The 19,695-nt window shown below is 45.6% G+C and overlaps 1 protein-coding gene across 1 annotated transcript in view; it reads right to left on the minus strand.

Annotated features, from left to right (window-relative positions):
* DISC1 (DISC1 scaffold protein) overlaps positions 1 to 19,695 on the minus strand; it is a 393,796-nt gene that overhangs the window by 241,924 nt on the left and 132,177 nt on the right. The window contains exon 7 of the mRNA XM_027596855.2: positions 4,123 to 4,177. Coding sequence (XP_027452656.2) covers positions 4,123 to 4,177 — 55 coding nt within the window. The remainder of the gene's footprint in view (positions 1 to 4,122; positions 4,178 to 19,695) is intronic.

The following is a 19,695-nucleotide window of genomic DNA, read 5'->3' on the forward strand; positions in this document are numbered from 1 at the left end:
CTCAGTCTCGGGTTGGCCCAGTGCCCAATGGCAGGCACGTCCCTTTCCATCCACCTAAGAATGTCATCAGAAGTCCAGGAACATTTCTGCTAAGTCCGTAACACCAGCCATAATTCTTTTTTTTTTTTTTTTTTTTTTTTTTTTTTTTAAATTTTTTATTGTTATGTTAATCACCATATATTACATCATTAGTTTTTGGTGCAGTGTTCCATGATTCATTGTTTGTTCATAACACCCAGTGCTCCATGCAGAACGTGCCCTCCTCAATACCCATCACCAGGCTAACCCATCCCCCTACCCCCCTCCCCTCTAGAACCCTCAGTTTGTTTTTCAGAGTCCATCATCTCTCATGGTTCGTCTCCCCCTCTGACATACTCCCCTTTTCTTCCTCTCCTGTTATCTTCTTCTTTTTCTTTTTTCTTAAAATATGTTGCGTTATTTGTTTCCGAAGTACAGATCTGTGATTCAACAGTCTTGCACAATTCACAGCGCTCACCATAGCACATACCCTCCCCAATATCTATCACCCAGCCACCCCATCCCTCCCACCCCCCCACCACTCCAGTAACACTCAGTTTCTTTCCTGAGATTAAGAATTCCTCATATCAGTGAGGTCATGTGATACATGTCTTTCTCTGATTGACTTATTTCACTCAGCATAACACCCTCCAGTTCCATCCACGTTGTTGCAAATGGCAAGATCTCATTCCTTTTGATGGCTGCATAATATTCCATTGTGTATATATACCACATCTTCTTTATCCATTCATCTGTCGATGGGCATCTTGGCTCTTTCCACAGTTTGGCTATGGTGGACATTGCTGCTATAAACATTGGGGTACACGTACCCCTTCGGGTCCCTACATTTGTATCTTTGTGGTAAATACCCAGTAGTGCAATTGCTGGATCGAACGGTAGCTCTAATTTCAACTGTTTGAGGAATCTCCATACTGTTTTCCAGAGGGGTTGCACCAGCTTGCATTCCCACCAACAGTGTAGGAGGGTTCCCCTTTCTCCACATCCCCGCCAACATCTGTCGTTCCCTGACTTGTTAATTTTAGCCATTCTGACGGGTGTGAGGTGGTATCTCATTGAGGTTTTGATTTGGATTTCCCTGATGCCAAGCGATGTTGAGCACTTTTTCATGTGCCTGTTGGCCATTTGGATGTCTTCTTTGGAGAAATGTCTGTTCATGTCTTCTGCCCATTTCTTGATTGGATTATTTGTTCTTTGGGTGTTGAGTTTGATAAGTTCTTTATAGATTTTGGATACTAGCCCTTTATCTGATATGTCATTTGTGAATATTTTCTCCCATTCTGTCGGTTGTCTTTTGGTTTTGTGGACTGTTTCTTTTGCTGTGCAGAAGCTTTTTATCTTGATGAAATCCCAATAGTTCATTTTTGCCCTGGCTTCCCGTGCCTTTGGCGATGTTTCTAGGAAGAAGTTGCTGCGGCTAAGGTCAAAAAGGTTGCTACCTGTGTTCTCCTTTAGGATTTGGATGGACTCCTGTCTCACGTTTAGGTCTTTCAACCATTTGGAGTCTATTTTTGTGTGTGGTGTAAGGAAATGGTCCAGTTTCATTCTTCTGCATGTACACCAGCCATAATTCTTATGTCTCATCCAATGTATGTCCTGTCTTCCTGATTTTAGTTAAAGGCTTCTGTTAATCATAATTGAGTCAGTTTCTCCTTTGTTGAGCAAATCAATCCTTCAAGCTGTCACTATTAATATGAGACAGCCTTTCTAAATCTTCTTATTAAATTGCAATGTACATTCTTTCAAGCACTGCTGGATGTAATCTAATATCTACCAACCTCCAGATATTCCATTTATTTCCAACTATTTCTTCCATCTCATTTATCCCTTAATTACCTAGTTTGGGGAACCATAAACGTCAAAGAAATGTAATGAATGAACGAAGGTTCCGTTTCTCTTTGGGGGAGGAATCAAAAGAATATCAGATCTATATACCTAATACACTAAAGGAAGAAAACTGGGCCAACCTGCAATTTTTACCTCAAGGTCATGAGTCAATGGAGTCCAGAGTATAAAGTTGTTTCTGTGCGACTAGGCAGTTTTGTTTCAATTCCGTGTGGACTAATATATGTCCCCCATACAAACACACACACACACACACACACACATTCGTGTATGTGCAGACATACACACCCACCTATCCACACACAAACATGCCCCAGAAAATCTGCACCTCCTTTTTATTTCCAGATTAAACTGGACCTGAGGAACTCATTATCAAATGAAGCTTTTAGATTTACGTTTTAAAATCTTAGATATGAATTCCTTAATCTTATGGAAAAGCAAGGGAATTAGGAGTTATTCGTAAGTGCATTAGAGAAGGTATGCAAACAAAGCCAATCACTTTTGGCATTTGGGCAAATCCAAGAGCTTTAACAGTAGCTGGGGATTATCAACAAATCCCACTATCATGTGCATATGCTAATATGTACGTGTGCTTAATATAAAATGTGCTACAAAACACACTCCTATATCAACACCATGTGTATTCTGTACTAGGCACGCCTGCCTGCTCACTGCTGGGAGAGGGACTCATTCAGATTACACACAGCACGTTCCAATACTCAGTACACCCAAACCCTAGAGTACTTCCACCTGTTAATTCTGCGCAAAAATGAGGATGCACCTGACAAATGGCACATATTTATGCCAGAAAATACAGGAGAAGGAATACTCCGCTGCCCCATGCAGGAAGCTTTGGTCTCTCCTCACCTTCCCAGTGGCTCCGCCTGGAGGTCACCTGCCAGACAGCTGTAGAACATGAATACTAGTCGGCGACATCACCGAAACACACAGAACAGAAATTCAGGTATGCCCTCTAGCACTTCCCCTCCTGCCTCACGTGACAAAGTGGGTAAACCGAGTCAGTCTCCCTTGAGCAGGGAAGAAGGTCTCTCAGCACTGCACAGTGTGAGAACCCACGACAAAAGCCATTTACCAGAGCCCTGCCTGGGGATTCTTTATTCTCTGAATAAAGCAGTGCCTTGGATCCCATCTTGTTCTTCTTTGGGCAAACGTTCTAGCCGGATGTCACTGCCTATCAAACTGCTGCCATGTGATTTTTTAGCAAAATCATTTAATGTTTTTTTCAGAAAACAGACACAAAAACTGAAAAAAAAAAAAAAAAGGTCCAGAAAAACTGTGGACACTTTTGCCAACAACACAGCCCCAATCTCAGCCCAGCTGTGGTGACATGCAAGCCCGTTGGCAGGTCTTCCGGATCTCTCTCCTGGGCGCTGGGGGAGGGCAGGAAAACGTTCCTTCCAGGCCAGTGGACTCCCGTCCGCGTTGCTCTCCGCTCAGAAACCTGTGCTTTCGTCCATTCTGACCATCGTATAACCAGCCCTGGCTCCCAGACCTAACACAAATAATCAATGATTCACCCCAGTTCTCTGCCACACATTTAGTAATTCACAGAGTAATTGATCCTACTTCTCAGTTTGTAAATACCTCGGTCACATGTAACTATCTCTGCAGGGAAGGATTTTGTTTTGTAAACTGTGGTTATCCTAACTAACCATGACATTGACTATTTAATTGAATTGGCTAGGTGCTCCCAGGGAATACTTCAGGAGTGCGCCATCTCTACACAAACCGAGGTCCTGGTAGGAACTATAAACGGCAGAGAGAATAGGCAAAATGATTCTGAAGTCAGCTTAAAAAGTTGAAAAAACAAACACCTGCTCTGCCTTTTCTAAAACCTGTTTGTGAGGATCCCTGAACCTGCCCTCCTGGAAGAAAAACAATTAATTTTTCAGATTACTCCCATCCTGAAAGCCTTTTCATGCAAAGGCATTTGATGGTACCCGAAAGCACTCATTTCCCATTCCCTAACACCAGCAGCTCCTGTTAGGCAAAGGCCGAACCAGTCAATCTCTGGGGGACCACAAGCCAGGACCTCTACCCCGAGAGCAGCCCCCATTCCCGGCTCTTCGGGCGCATCGCCTGGCCTGTCGAATGGCTCTGTAGAGTCTACACTTCCTTCAGAGCCATGAGTTAGCCTGAAATATCATGTGAGCTAGACATGACATTAAGTCAAAAGAAAACTTGAGAGACTTTAGAAAATGGGCATATAAAGATACTTACCTTAGCAGGGATTTCCTTAAGTGAGAAGTTGAGGGATTTTATCCGCTCCTGGAGGCTAGAAGAATTAGAAAGAGGACATTGGTCTTCTTGGAATCATAGTTCCATACCACCACATAGAGGAACACTGAAACAGTGAACTTCCCATCAGCCTAAAGGCTGAAGAACAGTGGGAAAGATGATGCCAAATTGGTTCCATTTGACTGTGGAATAACATGTTGCTAGGAAGCAGATTTCACCTCCCTAATGATGCTCTACTTAGGCTAGGGCTTAAATCTGTCCTTTCCATAGTGAACATCTCCATAGCACATGGATAGGGTAAAGGAGCAACCCAGATGTCCTGGCAGCAAAGGATGAAAATTCACATTCCTATAACTACCCTCCAAGAAGGATGGTCTACACGGGGTAGCATTTCACGGGCAGTAATCAAATATTATCTATTCAGGTCCACTGTGTAATCCAACAAATATGGATGGATGACAAATGGATGAAACTAAGAATCAGATCTTATTCTCAATGTTGTTACCTAAAAGAGAGGAAGTACACGCAGACAATCAACTACGATATGAAGCAAGATGAAAAAAATACTATTGGGAAGAGGAACCCAGCGCTAGGATCAAACCGCTACCTAAAAACTGTCACAGGCAGGGGCACCTGGGTGGCTCAGTTGGTTAAGCCTCCAACTCTTGGTTTCGGCTCAGGTCATGATCTCGGGGTCGTGGGATAGAGTCCCACAGCGGGCTCCACACTCAGTGCAGAGTCTGCTTGAGATTCTTTCCCCCTCCCTCTCCCTCTGCTCCTCCCCCTGTTCATGCACGCGCTCTCTCTCTCAAATAAATAAATAAAACCTTAATTAAAAAAAAAACCCATCACAGGCAGATACTATCTCCAAGGGCACAGTGGAGACAGTAAGGTGGGTAGCAATTTAGAAAACTATGGACTAGTGGGAGAGCTTCCCGAAAGAGGCAGAAAATGAACCAGGCCTCAAGGGAAAAGAAGGAAGAACAAAACTCCAGGGAAAAGATGAGTCCAACTGGACCATATCATTCACAGAGGTGAACTGTGATGGACGAGAAGGGGAAGGATTGTTTCTAATGGGAGTGGGGGAGAGGGGTAGGACAGAAGGGAGAAGTCTGTCCACATCTGCAAGGTGTGCTTGTTTATTTAGGAAAATAAGGCCGGGGGGGGGGGGGGGATGCTAATATTTGTTTAATCTCAGTGGTGGGTAAATGAGTATATATTTTTCAGTGTGTTTAGAATAGTCACAATCAAAATAATTCTTAAAGGAATATCAAGGACAAGTGTCGTCAATACTGAACGCTGGGCTAAGGAGTTCTGAGTTTTATCCCACAGGCAATGGGAAATTATTCTAGTTTTGAGCAGGAGAGCAATAGGAAAGAAATAGGGTTTTTCGGAAAATTAACTGGGCAGCCTATGAGAGGGGATTTGGAGTAGTCAGGCAGGCACCTTCAGCAGAAGCCCAGCTGCAAGGCCCAAGGGCAGCACAGAGGGACAGAAGTCCAAAAGGAAAGGAAGGTGGGGATCCTTTCATTACATTGATGCTGAAAAACAGTGAAAACATATGCTCTGGGTCTTTTCATTCATTCATTCATCCATCCATCCATCCATTCATTCCTTCACAAACTCATTGTGAATATCTCCTGGGCACCTAGTAAGTTAGGAACTCAGAGCATAAGGACCTGGTTCTTGCCCTCAACAGCTCACTGCTTCCAAACAGTAGCCCAAATGAAAAAAATTTAAAGGAAAAAAGAAAAAGGTATAGGTACTAGAAGAGAAAAGGTCACTTAGCAAAATGGTGAGCTGCAAATGCAGGGAAGGTCAGGTTTTTCTGGGGTCTGTGTGGGGAGAGGGGTCAGGAAAAGCTTCTCTGGCAGGGGTCGCATAGTATCCGAGGGAAGTGGCCAATTTGCCCTTTGCTGGGGTTCTTCAGCTCTAAGAACTGGTTTTGAACGTCATCACCTCGACCAACCTGTGACCTCTGAGCACAAGCAAGTTCGTTTCCATTGCAAATGACCTGGAGCTGGGGCAGGTCCCCTCTAAACAAGTCATCCCCACTTCAGACCGACATTCAGCGGAGGAGGGGCACCCCACTGAGCTGAGGTCAGATGACCGCTGACAAAGAGCAGGGCACACCGTGGCAGCAGGATTTTCTGAATTCAGGAGTCACGACAGGACAAACATCAGTGTGCTTGGTGGGAACAGGGGGAACGCACATGTGGAATCCTGCCTGCAGAATTGCAGCCCGCTGGATGGAGGTTGGATCCTTTGAAAGGAGGTGAGTTTGAGTGTCATGCTAACATGGAGAGCAGGGAACAGGCCCAGCCGCTGGAGGTGCTAGGAAGAGAAGAGCAGAGGGTGTCCAAGATGCGCCGGTACCCATTCGACCCATTGCCTCTGATTCCAGAAGCAACTCTAGCTTCGTGCTGCTCATGTCTGTTGTCCACACTTCAAACTTCCCGTGGTTCTGCAGAAATGCACTCTCCCTTGCCAGGCAGATGGGAGTCCATGCAACTAATAACTTTTCAGGAAATAATTCACCACAAAATTAATCCTGTATGATGAGCATTGAAGAGTATTTTATAAGTAAGTGTTCGCGGCCACGCACAAAGACTAGTTCACGCATTAACAATGAAGATAGATAAGTGGTCGGTCCACTTACTGACCCTGAAAATTCAGCTGACCAAATAGCAGTGCCTTTAACTCATGCTCAATAGGTCAAGAACCAGCCTTCCAGGGGTTGACGCAATTTGCTGGTCTTGGCTTGGCTCGGGTCCTAACCCAGAAAGAAAACGAGTCTCCTCTCAAATATCCACGTTAGAGCAGGGAAGCAGTGATGCAGATAATTGAATGCATTGTTTCATATTTGATTTGATTTATATTTAATTTATTTAATTTATGCTGTATTACTTTTTGCAGTAGATTTACCTTCCTAATTATGTTTTGCTCAGGCTAATATTAACATTAGTTGCATCCCTGGGGTATACACAGAATGAAAGCAACAGGAGGCAGAAGGATGTGAATAATCTACATACCAGGCTAGTGGTTTTCAAGCTATTTTTAGTAGCAGAACTCTTCCAGACAAATTGTACATAGAACTGCAATCTATATATAAAATCCATAACAAGGGGATCCGGTCTGGCATGGGGTACAAACAATGTCACTCTGACCCCACCCACTCAGTGCCCCACCATCACCCTGTGGCCCATGAACCAAGATTCCAGGACGAGGAATTCAAATTAAAAACCACCGAATTAGATAAGTTAAATGTTTAAAAAAAAAAAAGTTACACACATTTCAATGATTAAAACTAATCCCCATGTTTCTTTTAAGGTTGTGTATTTTTTTTAAACGTACTTTTTTTTAAAGATTTTATTAATTTATTTGTCAGAGAGAGAGAGAAAGAGCACAAGCAGGGAGGGTTGCAGAGGGAGTAGCAGAGGGAGAAGCAGGCTCCCCGCGGAGTAGGGAGCCCGATGTGGGGCTCGATCCCAGGACCCTGGGATCACGACCTGAGCCAAAGGCAGACGCTGAATGACTGAGCCACCCAGGCGTCCCAAGCTTGTGTATTATTAACGACACATGAGAACTGTCTTCTCAGATCAAATACACTGATGCTAGAAGCACCTACACTGTCTCCACAAATAATGTCTTAGCAAATACATCAGACCTAATTTACTCCAATTGAGTATCTTTGTGCAAAGCAGCCGTCCGAGGACTAGTAGTGCCAAACATTTATTGAGCACTTACTGTGTACCAGGCCCTCTTCTATATTCCTTACATACATGAGCATTTTAAATTCTCACAACTCTGTGCAGTAGGCACTATAATATCTACTTTTTCAGACAAGAAAGCTCAGTCAACGAGAGATTTAAGTAACTGTCCCAGGGTTAACCAGCTGGTAAGGGGGTAAATGATGACCAGGCAGTCCAGCCGTCTGTTCTCCTAACCACTAACCAGTACTGCCTCTCCTGGAAGCCGAGTCCTTATTCAAAACACGCTCTCACTGTCCAGCCTGACTTCCAGAATCCTATTTTAGAATTATGTTAAATTTACCGTACAATCGCTATCATTATTTGTAAACGCACGTTATTCCTTACTCACAAACTGGTGTTTAAATCGTATGACCAAAATGCACCTTCAACAAATGAAGCCTTGGAGAAATCAAGACTGTCAACAAGAACGTGCAGCAGAGAAAGCACATCAGGGGCAGATGGGCCTGGAGCTGGTGGGGGCAAAAGAACTCGAGGGCAAAGGGGTCACTTCTGAGTTGATTGTGTCCCTCTCACCCCGATTCATTATGTTGGTGTCCTCATCACGGGATCTTATTCACAGACAGGGTCTTTCCAGAGGCGATCAGATTAAGGCAAGGGCAGGGGGGTGGAACCGAATCCCACATGCCTGGTGTCCTCATGGAAAGGGAAAATTCGGATACAGACACACACACGCACAAAGGGAGGACCACAGAGGGAGGACACAGGGAGAAGACAGCCAGGAAGAGCGGCCTCGGGAGAGACTAAAGCTGCCGACACCTTGCTCTTAGACTTCTAGCTTCCAGAACTGTGAGACAGTAGATTTCTGTCATTGAAGCTGCCCTAGTCTGTGCTACCTTGTTGTGCTGCCCAAGCAACCGAACCCATGGGGGGTTTTCAATTTTCAACTCAAATTAATATGCAATTAATCATATGTGTTATAAGATCCTACATACTGGTACTCCGGGGTCCAACCAAAAACAAAAGTCACTTCTCCATAGCAGCAGGTGGACAACAGACAACCTGATAGCTCTTTTGTTTGCTTCAGACTAACAGACGGTTCCATTTGCAACTCACCCAAGTGGCAGAGCAAGAGGCTACGACAGGTATGTGCAGAATGCAAACATTCTTACTGGTAGCGTGGGAGCTAAGGATTTGAAGGGCGGCTATCAGAACAGTTTATATAAGGGGACTCCTGGGTGACTTCATCAGTTACGCATCCGACTCTCGATTTCGGCTCAGGTCATGATCTCAGGGTCTTGAGATCAAGCCCCAAGTCAGGCTCTGTGCTCAGCATAGAGTCCGCTTGAGATTCTCTCCCTCTCCCTCTGTCCCTCCCCAGCTCATGCTAAATAAATAAATACATACATACATACATAAAATCTTTTTTAAAAAAAGAAAAGAAAAGTTTACATAAGCATGTCTTTGATTTAAAAAAAAATGATTATGGGACCACTGGGTCAGGGTAGGAGCTCACAAACGCCCGAGCGTCAGGTTGGGAACAAAAAGCTCTCTTAAATACTCCTGCAGTATCATGAGAATGCTACCACCGGTACCAAAAATATCAGTAATAAAAAATTCAGCTTGGGGAGGGACAGACTGCTTCTCAGCACTAACGAGAAGGGAAGATGGGATGGAAGTCAATCACGGTAACGAGTCTAAATAGCACAAGCCAAGACTGGTCAAGGGCCTGAAGGAGACGTATGCAGGACACTAATTCGGGTTCGATGACTCGGGGTGAGGAACAGTTCTAAGGGAGAACAGGCCAACCAGAGAACCACTCTGGCCCATGGACACTGTCCTCTGAAATGCTACAAAGGCCTGTGAGCTGGTCCCCTGCTTTGTCCTCACCACTGCTCGGCTCAGATTCGGCTCCAGGACACCCAGGGAAAGCCAAGCACCAGTGCGGCCCACCTGCCATCACGCCTCTGACCGCCTCTCCCACAAGGCCCTCCTTCACTGGCTCTGCCTTGCCTCAGAGGCCTCCTGACAGCACGCCCAATCTGCCTCGGGGGACACAGGCCCTTCTGAGCCTGGATGCTCCCTCTGCCCCCGAGACATGTGTCAGGCCAGCCCCCCACCCCCCTTCAAGTCCTTGCTCTAATCTTACCCTCTCAGGGAGCCCAGCCTGACGACTCCATTTAAAACTGCAAATTCACATCTTCTCCTGTTCTTCCTCCACAGCATTCACTTCCTACTAACCTACTATGTGATCTACTTCCTTATTATATTTATTGTTTCTTTCTGCCTCTCCCCGCCCCCACCCCCAAATAGATAGAAAGCTGTCAGGGGCAATGATCTTTCGTGGAAAAGTTCCTGGCACATAGTGGGTACTTAATTAAATATTTGCTTAGTGAGTGCTGCTCACCCTCTTGTCTTCTTCCTAAGGAATACAGTAGTCTCTGCCTGATTTATGATTCACTTTCCATGGTTTCAGTTACCCGCAGTCAACCAGTCTGGAGGCAGATGATGTTCCAAGCTATCGTCAGAAGGTCAATAGTCGCCTAACACTATGTCATGTGCCTACGTCATTCACCTCACTTCATCTCATCACGTGCGCATTTATCATTTCTCATCATCGCAAGATGCGTGAGTATAGTACTGTAAGATTTTTTTGAGACAGAGACCATATTCATGTAACTTTTATCATAATACACTGTATAATTGTTCTATTTTATTATTAGTTATTGTTGTTAATCTCTTATTGTGCCTAATTTATAACTCAAACTTTATCATAAGTATGTATGTATAGGAAAAAACACAGTATACGTAGGGCTCGGTACTACCCATGGTCTCAGGCATCCACTGGGTCTTGGAACATATCCCTGTGGATAAGAGGGACCTGCTGTATGTAGGTGGAACTTTATATGAGGAAGAAGAGATTAAAAACCTAGAGTCTACTCAGTAAGATCTTCACTCCTCTTCCTAAATCCCATGTCTTAGAACTCTGGCTCTCTTTGACTTATCTCTTTTGGATGGTTTCTCTTCATAGACTATGTATAGGCTGAATTTTATTCCCCCAAAATTCACATCTTAGAGTCCTAACCACCCTGCGCCCTGCATTTCAGAATGTGACCTGATTTGCAAAAAGGGTCACTGCAAATGTAGTTAGTTGAGAAGAGCCTGTTAGGGTGGGCCCTACTCCAATATAACTGGTATCCCTATAAAAAGGAGAAATTTGGATTCAGAAACACACACACAAGGAAGACAGTGGTAAGAGACACAGGGGGAAGAATGTCACCTATAAGCCAAGGAGAGAGACTCGGAACAGATCCTCCCCTCAAGGTCTTCAGAAGGTCCAGCCCTGCCCATACCTTGATCTTAGACACCCAAACACAATAAATGTCTATGTTTAGGCTACCCGCCTGCAGTACTTTGTTAGGGCAGTCCTAACAAACTAATGCAGACTGGCCTGAGGAGGGAGACGTGCGGAGAGCTAGAAGGTCAGAAGTAAGGACCGGGACCGTGTAAAGGGCACCCACAGGTCTCAGCCTGGAGCCTGTCTCTAGCCAGTGCAAATGAGTCCTCTCGGCTGCCAAACTGCCCAGGCCAGAGGGTCAGTCTGTAAAATTCAGAGTGACGGTGCTTAGAGTATCTTGCTAATCTTCCTCAATAACCTATCGCTGCATTCGGTACCTATTTGTTTAAAGAACCCCACACCCCAGGGCGCCTGGGTGGCTCAGTTGGTTAAGCGACTGCCTTCGGCTCAGGTCATGATCCTGGGAGTCCCTGGATCGAGTCCCGCATCGGGCTCCCTGCTCGGTGGGGAGTCTGCTTCTCCCTCTAACCCTCCTCCCTCTCATGTGCTCTCTATCTCTCAAATAAATAAAATCTTTAAAAAAAATAAAATAAAATGTTTTAAAAAAAAAAAAAGTAGGGGCACCTGGGTGGCTCAGTCGTTAAGCACCTGCCTTCGGCTCAGGTCATGATCCTGGAGTCCCTGGATCGAGTCCCGCATCGGGCTCCCTGCTCGGCAGGGAGTCTGCTTCTCCCTCTGACCCTTCCCCCCCTCATGTGCTTTCTCTCTCTCTCATTCTCTCTCTCTCAAATAAATAAATAAAATCTTTAAAAAAATAAAAAAATAAAAAAATAAAGAACCCCACACCCCAGTCAAATAGCAACCAACCATTGTTCACTCCCTATTTCTCCAGACTTAGGGAAGCATACCTCAAAAGCCTTATAAGAAATTTGAATCTGTACCTTCTTTCAGTAATGCCTTCAATACTTCCCATAGATCCATGCATCAGAGGGCCCTGCCCTGATCCTCTGTGCTCTTGAAATGAAGCATCCACGAGACCAGAGATACACACCCATCCAGGTCTAGGCCAGGCCTTCCCTAAGAGCCATGAGACTGCTGCCTGCCAGGACTCTTCGCCAAGTATCCCTCTCGAGGGTGGAACACACCGCAGTGGGCATACCCGTAGGCCCAAGCACTGGCTGGGCAGTGCCTGCTTTGAAGGCGTGGCTCTTTCTTGGACGTGCAGGCCAGGCGTCCACATGTAAAGCCCATCAGAATCCCAGGGCAGGAAGGACAGACGCCAGGCTGGGAAGACAATCAGGCAGGCACCCCATTGGTCCTCTTCTGAGCCACAGATGTCAGGTGGGGCCTGAACTGACTCCTTTGTGTTCGTGTCCTAGAGAAACTACCTCTCACTTTATGTGGCCTTCCTTTGTTCTTTAGGCTTCCTTCTGCCACCACCACCCTTGGCACCAGCCCTGGCCCGGCACGTTAGACCACTCCCAGGACGCCAGCCACACACCTGCCCCAAAGACAAGCCTTTGAAGGACAAACTGTGTCCCTACTCTCATCTGACCTTTGCTGAATACAAGAATATTAATGACTCTGAGAATTCCAGCACCCCCCTAACTCATGGCAAGACTTTGAGCAAGTCACTTCTCTCTGGAGCTCTATTTCCTTACCCACAAAGTGAGGCAGTTGAGCCAAGTTATTTCTGAGAAACTTTCAGTCCTACCATCCAAAGTTCTTTTACTATTCTGCCATTCAAGATTCTCTTACCAATGTTATTTTACCTGCAGAGAGCTAGAGTGGCTAAAAGACACACAGGTTATATAAAGTGCCAGATGATGTTGGTGACAGAGGCAGAAATAGAGGCCAGACATCTGTCATTTTTCTAAGCAAGGCACAATTTTTCAGTCCTCAGAACAGAGTTGTGCAGAAGGTCTGCTGTCTATTGGCAGGTGCCAGTCCATCTCCTGCCTGTATACGTGGCCTGATGTTGAAGTCCCATTTTAGCAAAAAGCTCTGGGAAAGGAGGAGGAATATCAATTTAATCTCCAAACAGTCTTCTCCCTGCCCCTCTGTCTCTCTCCCCATTTGTAGTTTCATCCCGTGTCTTGTTTAGTAAAAATAAGTTTAAGAATGAGAGATTGTTACTAAAGCAAGTTAGAAATGACATAAAGGGCAAAATGACAGCCACCCTGGTACAGGCATTACTTGGGTCTTGAATTAAAAAAAAAAAAAAAAACACAGGAATCCATTGACATTAACACCCTTGCCAATCACTGCTTGGTCCTCTAACCTTCTGTCAGGGGCAAGTGGTTAAGAAGATGACAGCAAAAACAGCTTTAGGAAATGCAGGATTTTATCTACTTGGCCTTTTTCCTTCTTTGGACCCTTCTTGCCTCACAGATGATAATGTCACATGTCACCGGTGGGACACGCACGGGGCACAGACAACAAAAATGCCAAGAATTCCTCCAGATTTCAGATGACCTCGAGAAGGCACAACAGGGCACATATACTCATCAGGAGCAGACCGTTCTATAGGCTGTAAAAGCTATCGAGCTGGTTACCTGAGACATTTACTCTTGGGGAAGCCTGCATAGTGCGGTGCGGAGAGATCTGTACCAAGAGCCCGGAGCTCTGGCAACCCGTGACCATCCTCACCCCTCTGGCCTGGCACATAATCTCTGTCCTGCTCGGTGGTGGGACAGGAACATGACGTAGAGTCTGCTCATGTGACAGACACTTACATTCATCCTGGGGATCTTGGGCACAGTGAAGTATTGAAAGGTTTTTCATAAAGCATTCATACAAATAACCATGACTACCTCAGAGTAAGAAAGTAGTTTTGAGGAATCTGACAGAAATCAAGCACAGGGGTTTTTAACTAGGGTAAATATAGGTGATGTTTCCCTCTCTGCCCCAAGCAAAAGAGATTAAATAAAAGAAATCAAGAAAAACAGGCCAGGGAAATACTCAGACTTTCAGCCCTTGGATCCATTCTCTGGATACGGAGAGATCACATTAGTGACTCCTCTCCTTACTGAGTCTTTCTCTGAATTTCAGGGATCCCATGTCTGAACTCTAACTAAAATACTACACTCTGAAACTCCAGAGTTTTGGTGGTAAAGTCCCATTCCTCCAACTAACTCAGCAGACTGAGGTTGAGATGTCACATTTTGTGTGACTATAACCTCTTCTTTTTTTTTTAATTTTTTTATTGTTATGTTAATCACCATATATTACATAATTTGTTTTGGTGTACTGTTCCATGATTCATTGTTTGTGCATAACACCCAGTGCTCCATGCAGAATGTGCCCTCTTTAATACCCATCACCAGGCTAACCCATCCCCCCACCCTCCTCCCCTCCAGAAACCTCAGTTTGTTTCTCAGAGTCCATCGTCTCTCCTGTATAACCTCTTCTTAATAAAGTCCATCTACGTAGCTCGTGTGAGTACTCCCAAAGGGGAGAGCGGAAAGAGAGCGAGTGAGAGCACACGAGGGTCTCCAGCTTCCTAGGGAAGACTTCCCGTGGTCGGGGCGCTAACGTGGAAACGTGGAGCAGAGGAAACGAGCGCTAGTACTGAATGTACCGGATGCGCAGTCCTCCAAATGTGCTGATGCGGGTAAGACCGAGCGCCCGAGCGCGCACATGCACGCCATCACCCCGCCTGCTCTTGCCAGTCCCCACCCCCACTGGGAGACTGCCTGACATCATGGAGTCACAGCTTGCCTCTGAGGCCAGTTCCATTAAAAATCACAGCTTTATTTTCAACTGATTAACTTGGTATTTGGCTTGCCCAAAGACTCTAAGTGTTAAGCAGATCTTTCAGTGCTTCTCAAACCATCTTCTCCAAAGTGTAACTGTAATTCATATGCCAGAAGGATTCTGACTTGCAGGCATTTGTCTGTAAGGGATCTTAAGCTGTCTGATGAAAAGGAAATGAGAGTAAGAGTCTAAAATATGAACAGCCTTACGTTCAGACCGTAAGTACTCTGCTCTCTACCCCTTCCTCTCAAGTTATTCAGTGATACCTAGTCACATACAATGAGAAAATAAATTCCTGGTCTCCTCTTTTTTGAAGACTGGTAACCAAGTGGGCTCCACATTTTCAATATTATCATAACCCAAATGTATTTAAACATTCAAAAAGATTTCAATTCTAGGTTATAGAGCTTTTCTCCACCAAACTCCTGTGAGTCTAATCCTTAAAACACTACAATTTTTTTTTAAGATTTTATTTATTTATTTGAGAGAGAGAGAATGAGAGACAGAGAGCACGAGAGGGAAGGGGGTCAGAGGGAGAAGCAGACTCCCTGCTGAGCAGGGAGCCCGATGTGGGACTCGATCCCGGGACTCCAGGATCATGACCTGAGCCGAAGGCAGTCGCCCAACCAACTGAGCCACCCAGGTGCCCCAAAACACTACAATTTGATCCAAGGGAAAAATGAGGCTGCCTCTGGGTTTACTCAGGTAAGTGATCCCAAGGCAACTTCAGATTTCCACGTCAGTCACCGTCCCTTAATTCTGACTATTTAATAATAAGTCATGTCCCATTGCCCCAGAATTTTTTAAAGAACTACCCTGAACTGCTTGCATTTCCTCTTAATACTAATATTTTTAAATGTATGTTGTTTTCCTAAATTTATAAACATGTATACTTTCCATAACTATGAAGTTTGCCCAAAAGGTTATACTTTCTGCTTTGGGTTTATGATGTTTTCTGAGTCATCTTTAATTATTTACTGTCTGGCTAAGAATAACCATATGCACAGCAAAAGCCTGCACAGTTTAAACCTTACATTTCTCTCAGGCTCTTTCAAAACCTGCTGACAAAGCGACAGTTCAGTTGGATTCCTGAGACTGGAGAATATTATATATTTCATTTCCTAAAATGTTTCAGCGAGTAAACTAAAGATTTACACATTTTACTGGATAAAGACTGCAAAAATAGACCAAAGCTGAACAAAATGAATGAACAGCAGGAAAACATCTCGTTGCCTACACAAGTAACTGAATAAAAAATCAAACACTAACATCAATACAACTCAAAGAGGAAGCTGAAGAAATTTGCCCAAAAGGATGCACAAAGTAGTAATGATATGGCAGCCAAGATGAACGTCTTAAGAAAAATGTCCCCAATGTATAAGGCACAGGGCCCCCCCCTGCAAGCATCTATGTAGAAACCTAAAGGTTCTGGTCCAGGTCATCCCAGCAGCCTAGGAATCAGCACAGGACGGGTTAATAAGCACCTCTTACCAGCTTGGGACAGAAATGCTCTTAACTAACTAAATTCCCACCGAGCAATGAGCTGGCATTTCCAACCTGGGGATATTTCCTGCAGTCACTTGAAAAGGTTATGTCTGAGCGGAACTGAATTGCCTTTCACTGGAAGAGCTCTCAACCTCTGGCTCAAGGTTTGAAGAACAGTCTAGCGGTGTCAAATCAACATCGAAGAGTTAGAGCAGGGAACAGTAACATACAACGTACAAACAGGGAACATTCTTGGGATCTGTCAGGAGTAAGAGAATTTGGTGAAAAGGAATAGAAAATTGTAGAAGACACCCAAATGATGAAGAAGTTAGGTACAGAACAGTTCTCAAGGTGATAATTATGGAAAATAAAAAATTGAAATTGACCAGAGGAAAAACGTTGAAAATAGGCCACATGCTTCCACATATGCTGAGAGATCACTTGCAATCGCAATATTAGGAGAACTGGCTGCAATCAGTTTAAGATGATTATCTCCCATCTTGAAGAATCCCTGGGGCTCTAGTTGAAAACAGTTCATCTGATCCCTAAATTATAAAAAAGGAATGGATCAGTGTACAAATTACAAGCCTCCCAAGAAGAACCTACCTAAATAATCACAGACCCAGGTTGGAAACTCCTTGAAGGAAATAAAGGACAGAGAACTTGTAGAAAATCACAGTAAATTCAATGTAGTACAAAATGACATTTTTGTTTTTAAATCTGGAAGGAAGAGGAGATTCCTCCCCTGAACTTCTCAAATACACTCAACACAGAAGCCTGTCTTCTTGGGGTGAGTGGCAACTGTACCCACCCAGAGGGGTGGTGGTTTCAAATCCCTTCCTTCTCCTCCAAGCTGTGGTTGGGATACTTTTATCGTTGCCTATAACGATGATCTTCCAAAGGAAACAGGAGGGTACAGCAGTGAGCTGCATTCCAAACTGAACAGTAGCCACCGTGCAGGCTTCAGTTCTGGCCGGCGTCTAGTGACGCGCGAGTCATTAGCACTGCCTTGCTGAGGCAAGACAGAACTTGAGCACCACGCCCCGTGGCTGGTCATAGTCTGCCCAGGGAACTTGGCCGGGGAACTCATCTGAGGGCTCTCAGGAACAGAATGACTGTGTTTTAAAGCAGTGTCTTTTAAAACTGATTTCACAAAATCTGAAAGTGCAAAGTGTTCTAGATCCAGAAGGAACCTTCAACATCATCTGGTTCAAACCTTCATTTTATAAACCAGACTTCCAGTTCCCGTAGCACCAGGCCTGGCTTCCTTGCCATCTCCCCTTCCTCCTACATCCTTTCTACGGAACTGCCAGCAGACCTCTCCGACCCGAAGCACCCGCTGCCTGTGTGTAGAGACCTGTTTGCTCTGATCCCTCTCCGGTGACCCCAGGTGATCTGTGAGGCACAGAGACACCCGTTGCTGGCCTGGAATGACACCCATTCTCTTTTGCTTGGACCCACAGACCCGTGCCCTGACTAGCTGGACTTCTCTCCATTGCCTGCCTGGGCACTGGGTTCAAAGCCCTGGTCTCTCCTGGGCTGTCAGCATTAACCATATCTCTCCTCCCGACCCCCATATCAAAGATCGGCCGAAGATGTCAGAATACTGCTGCTGTATGACTTGGGGCCCTCAGCAGCCTCGTCTGCAAAATGGGCATAAAACCAATACACTGTCCAGGATACCTTATAGGGTTATGGTGATCAAAAATTAGCATTTTGTAAATAATAGCAATGTTAAAATTAATCTGTGGTTATGAATACAAATCTCAGTAGGGAAGCAAGCCATGATGAATGTGAGATTTGGGAGGCGCACCTGCAGAGCAGTCCCAAACACCAAGGACATGCCCAACAGTGAACACCGCCTAACACCGCTATAAGGACACATCAGTCTTGCTTTGCTCACATGCCACCATCTCAACACATTGACTTTCTGGGCAAATACTGTCTGCCTCTGCGATTCCTGGGAAAGGCAAGGCATATGCAGAAAATCCTGAACAGTGGTTCCAGCAAGCAGAGAGCCGCTCTACCAGGTGATTTCTGCTGGATTAGTCCCATAAAGCCACTGCTCCTGACAGACCTACCAGGTCAAAGACAAAGGCAGAGAAGGAAGAAAAACAAAGACCAGAAGGAGAGACGAAAGAACACAATCACACAAATGGAGAGAGGCTGGGAGACCAGAGGGGTGTCCTAAAGTGCCTGCGTCACCCCACTTTGGGCCACCTCATGCAGTCAGCCCGCACACAGGGACACACAACTGCCTCTCCACATACCCGCTGAGGATCCCGCATGCTCCTCCCGGACATGGAGGCCTGTTTCCTGATCCGGGCCCTGCTGTGTTCACTGTGCCTCCTCACTCTCATAAGATATGGATCTGGGGGGAAAGTGGGACTCTTGATTTTGCTCAATTGTGAACTGCTGAATTTCATTATTTCAACTCTGTCTTGAAAGGAGCCCTGATATCGGCCTGGGCTTCTCCCTGTGGACTGAAGACTCCTCTCACGGGCATGCCTGGGCTCCTGAACAGTCCATCGCCCTCACTGGGGAGCCCCGGGCGGTACGAGCAGGGAGGAGGGAGCAGCCCTGGCCGGGGGGGCCACCTGCTACCCCCATGCTGATCAGTCACCCTGACCGAGGTCCCTCATGCACCTACCACGGTCCAGCCAGCCTCCCTGTACGCAGGGCTTGGGTCAGCTTCAAGGTTTGTGCCAATGGCTTGTGCCAAAGCGATGTGACATGTTTCTTCCAAATGCACAACAAGAAACAATTCATCCACGAGCTGCTAGAGCACATTTCACATGAAGCATGAAAGAGTCCAGGAGCTGAGGAATGAAGAGCCCAACCACAGGCTAATAAAGCCAGTCACGGGCATCTAAAGAGTGTTAGGAAGTACCCGTCCACAGCCCTCATCTCTGTTGTTAGGACTGGGATTATTCCTATCGCTCCTCATAGCTGGCCACATGCTGCTGGACGGGGTCACAGCCCAGCTCTTCCCTGGTGTGCAAGGCACACACACAGACCAACAGAGGCCGGGGGAGCTGAGCTAACGGCACCGGACAGAGATGAGCTGCAAGTCACCACCCTCCTCAACTTATGCCAAGTAAGTAGATGGAAACTCACACCCCACATGCAGGGATGTGGCCCAAGGAAAACCCCAGAACCTGTCACATCCTTCCTCTCTGTGTCGCATCCTTTGCCCCACCCCTCACACCCAATCCCATTACTGATTAACAGAGTGGAGTCAGTATGGGATGGAATGAGAAGGATGGGTTAATGTGGAGGGAGAATCAAGCTCACTGGAAAAAAACT

This window comes from Zalophus californianus, chromosome 15, assembly GCF_009762305.2.
Source record: "Zalophus californianus isolate mZalCal1 chromosome 15, mZalCal1.pri.v2, whole genome shotgun sequence".
NCBI lineage: Eukaryota > Metazoa > Chordata > Mammalia > Carnivora > Otariidae > Zalophus > Zalophus californianus.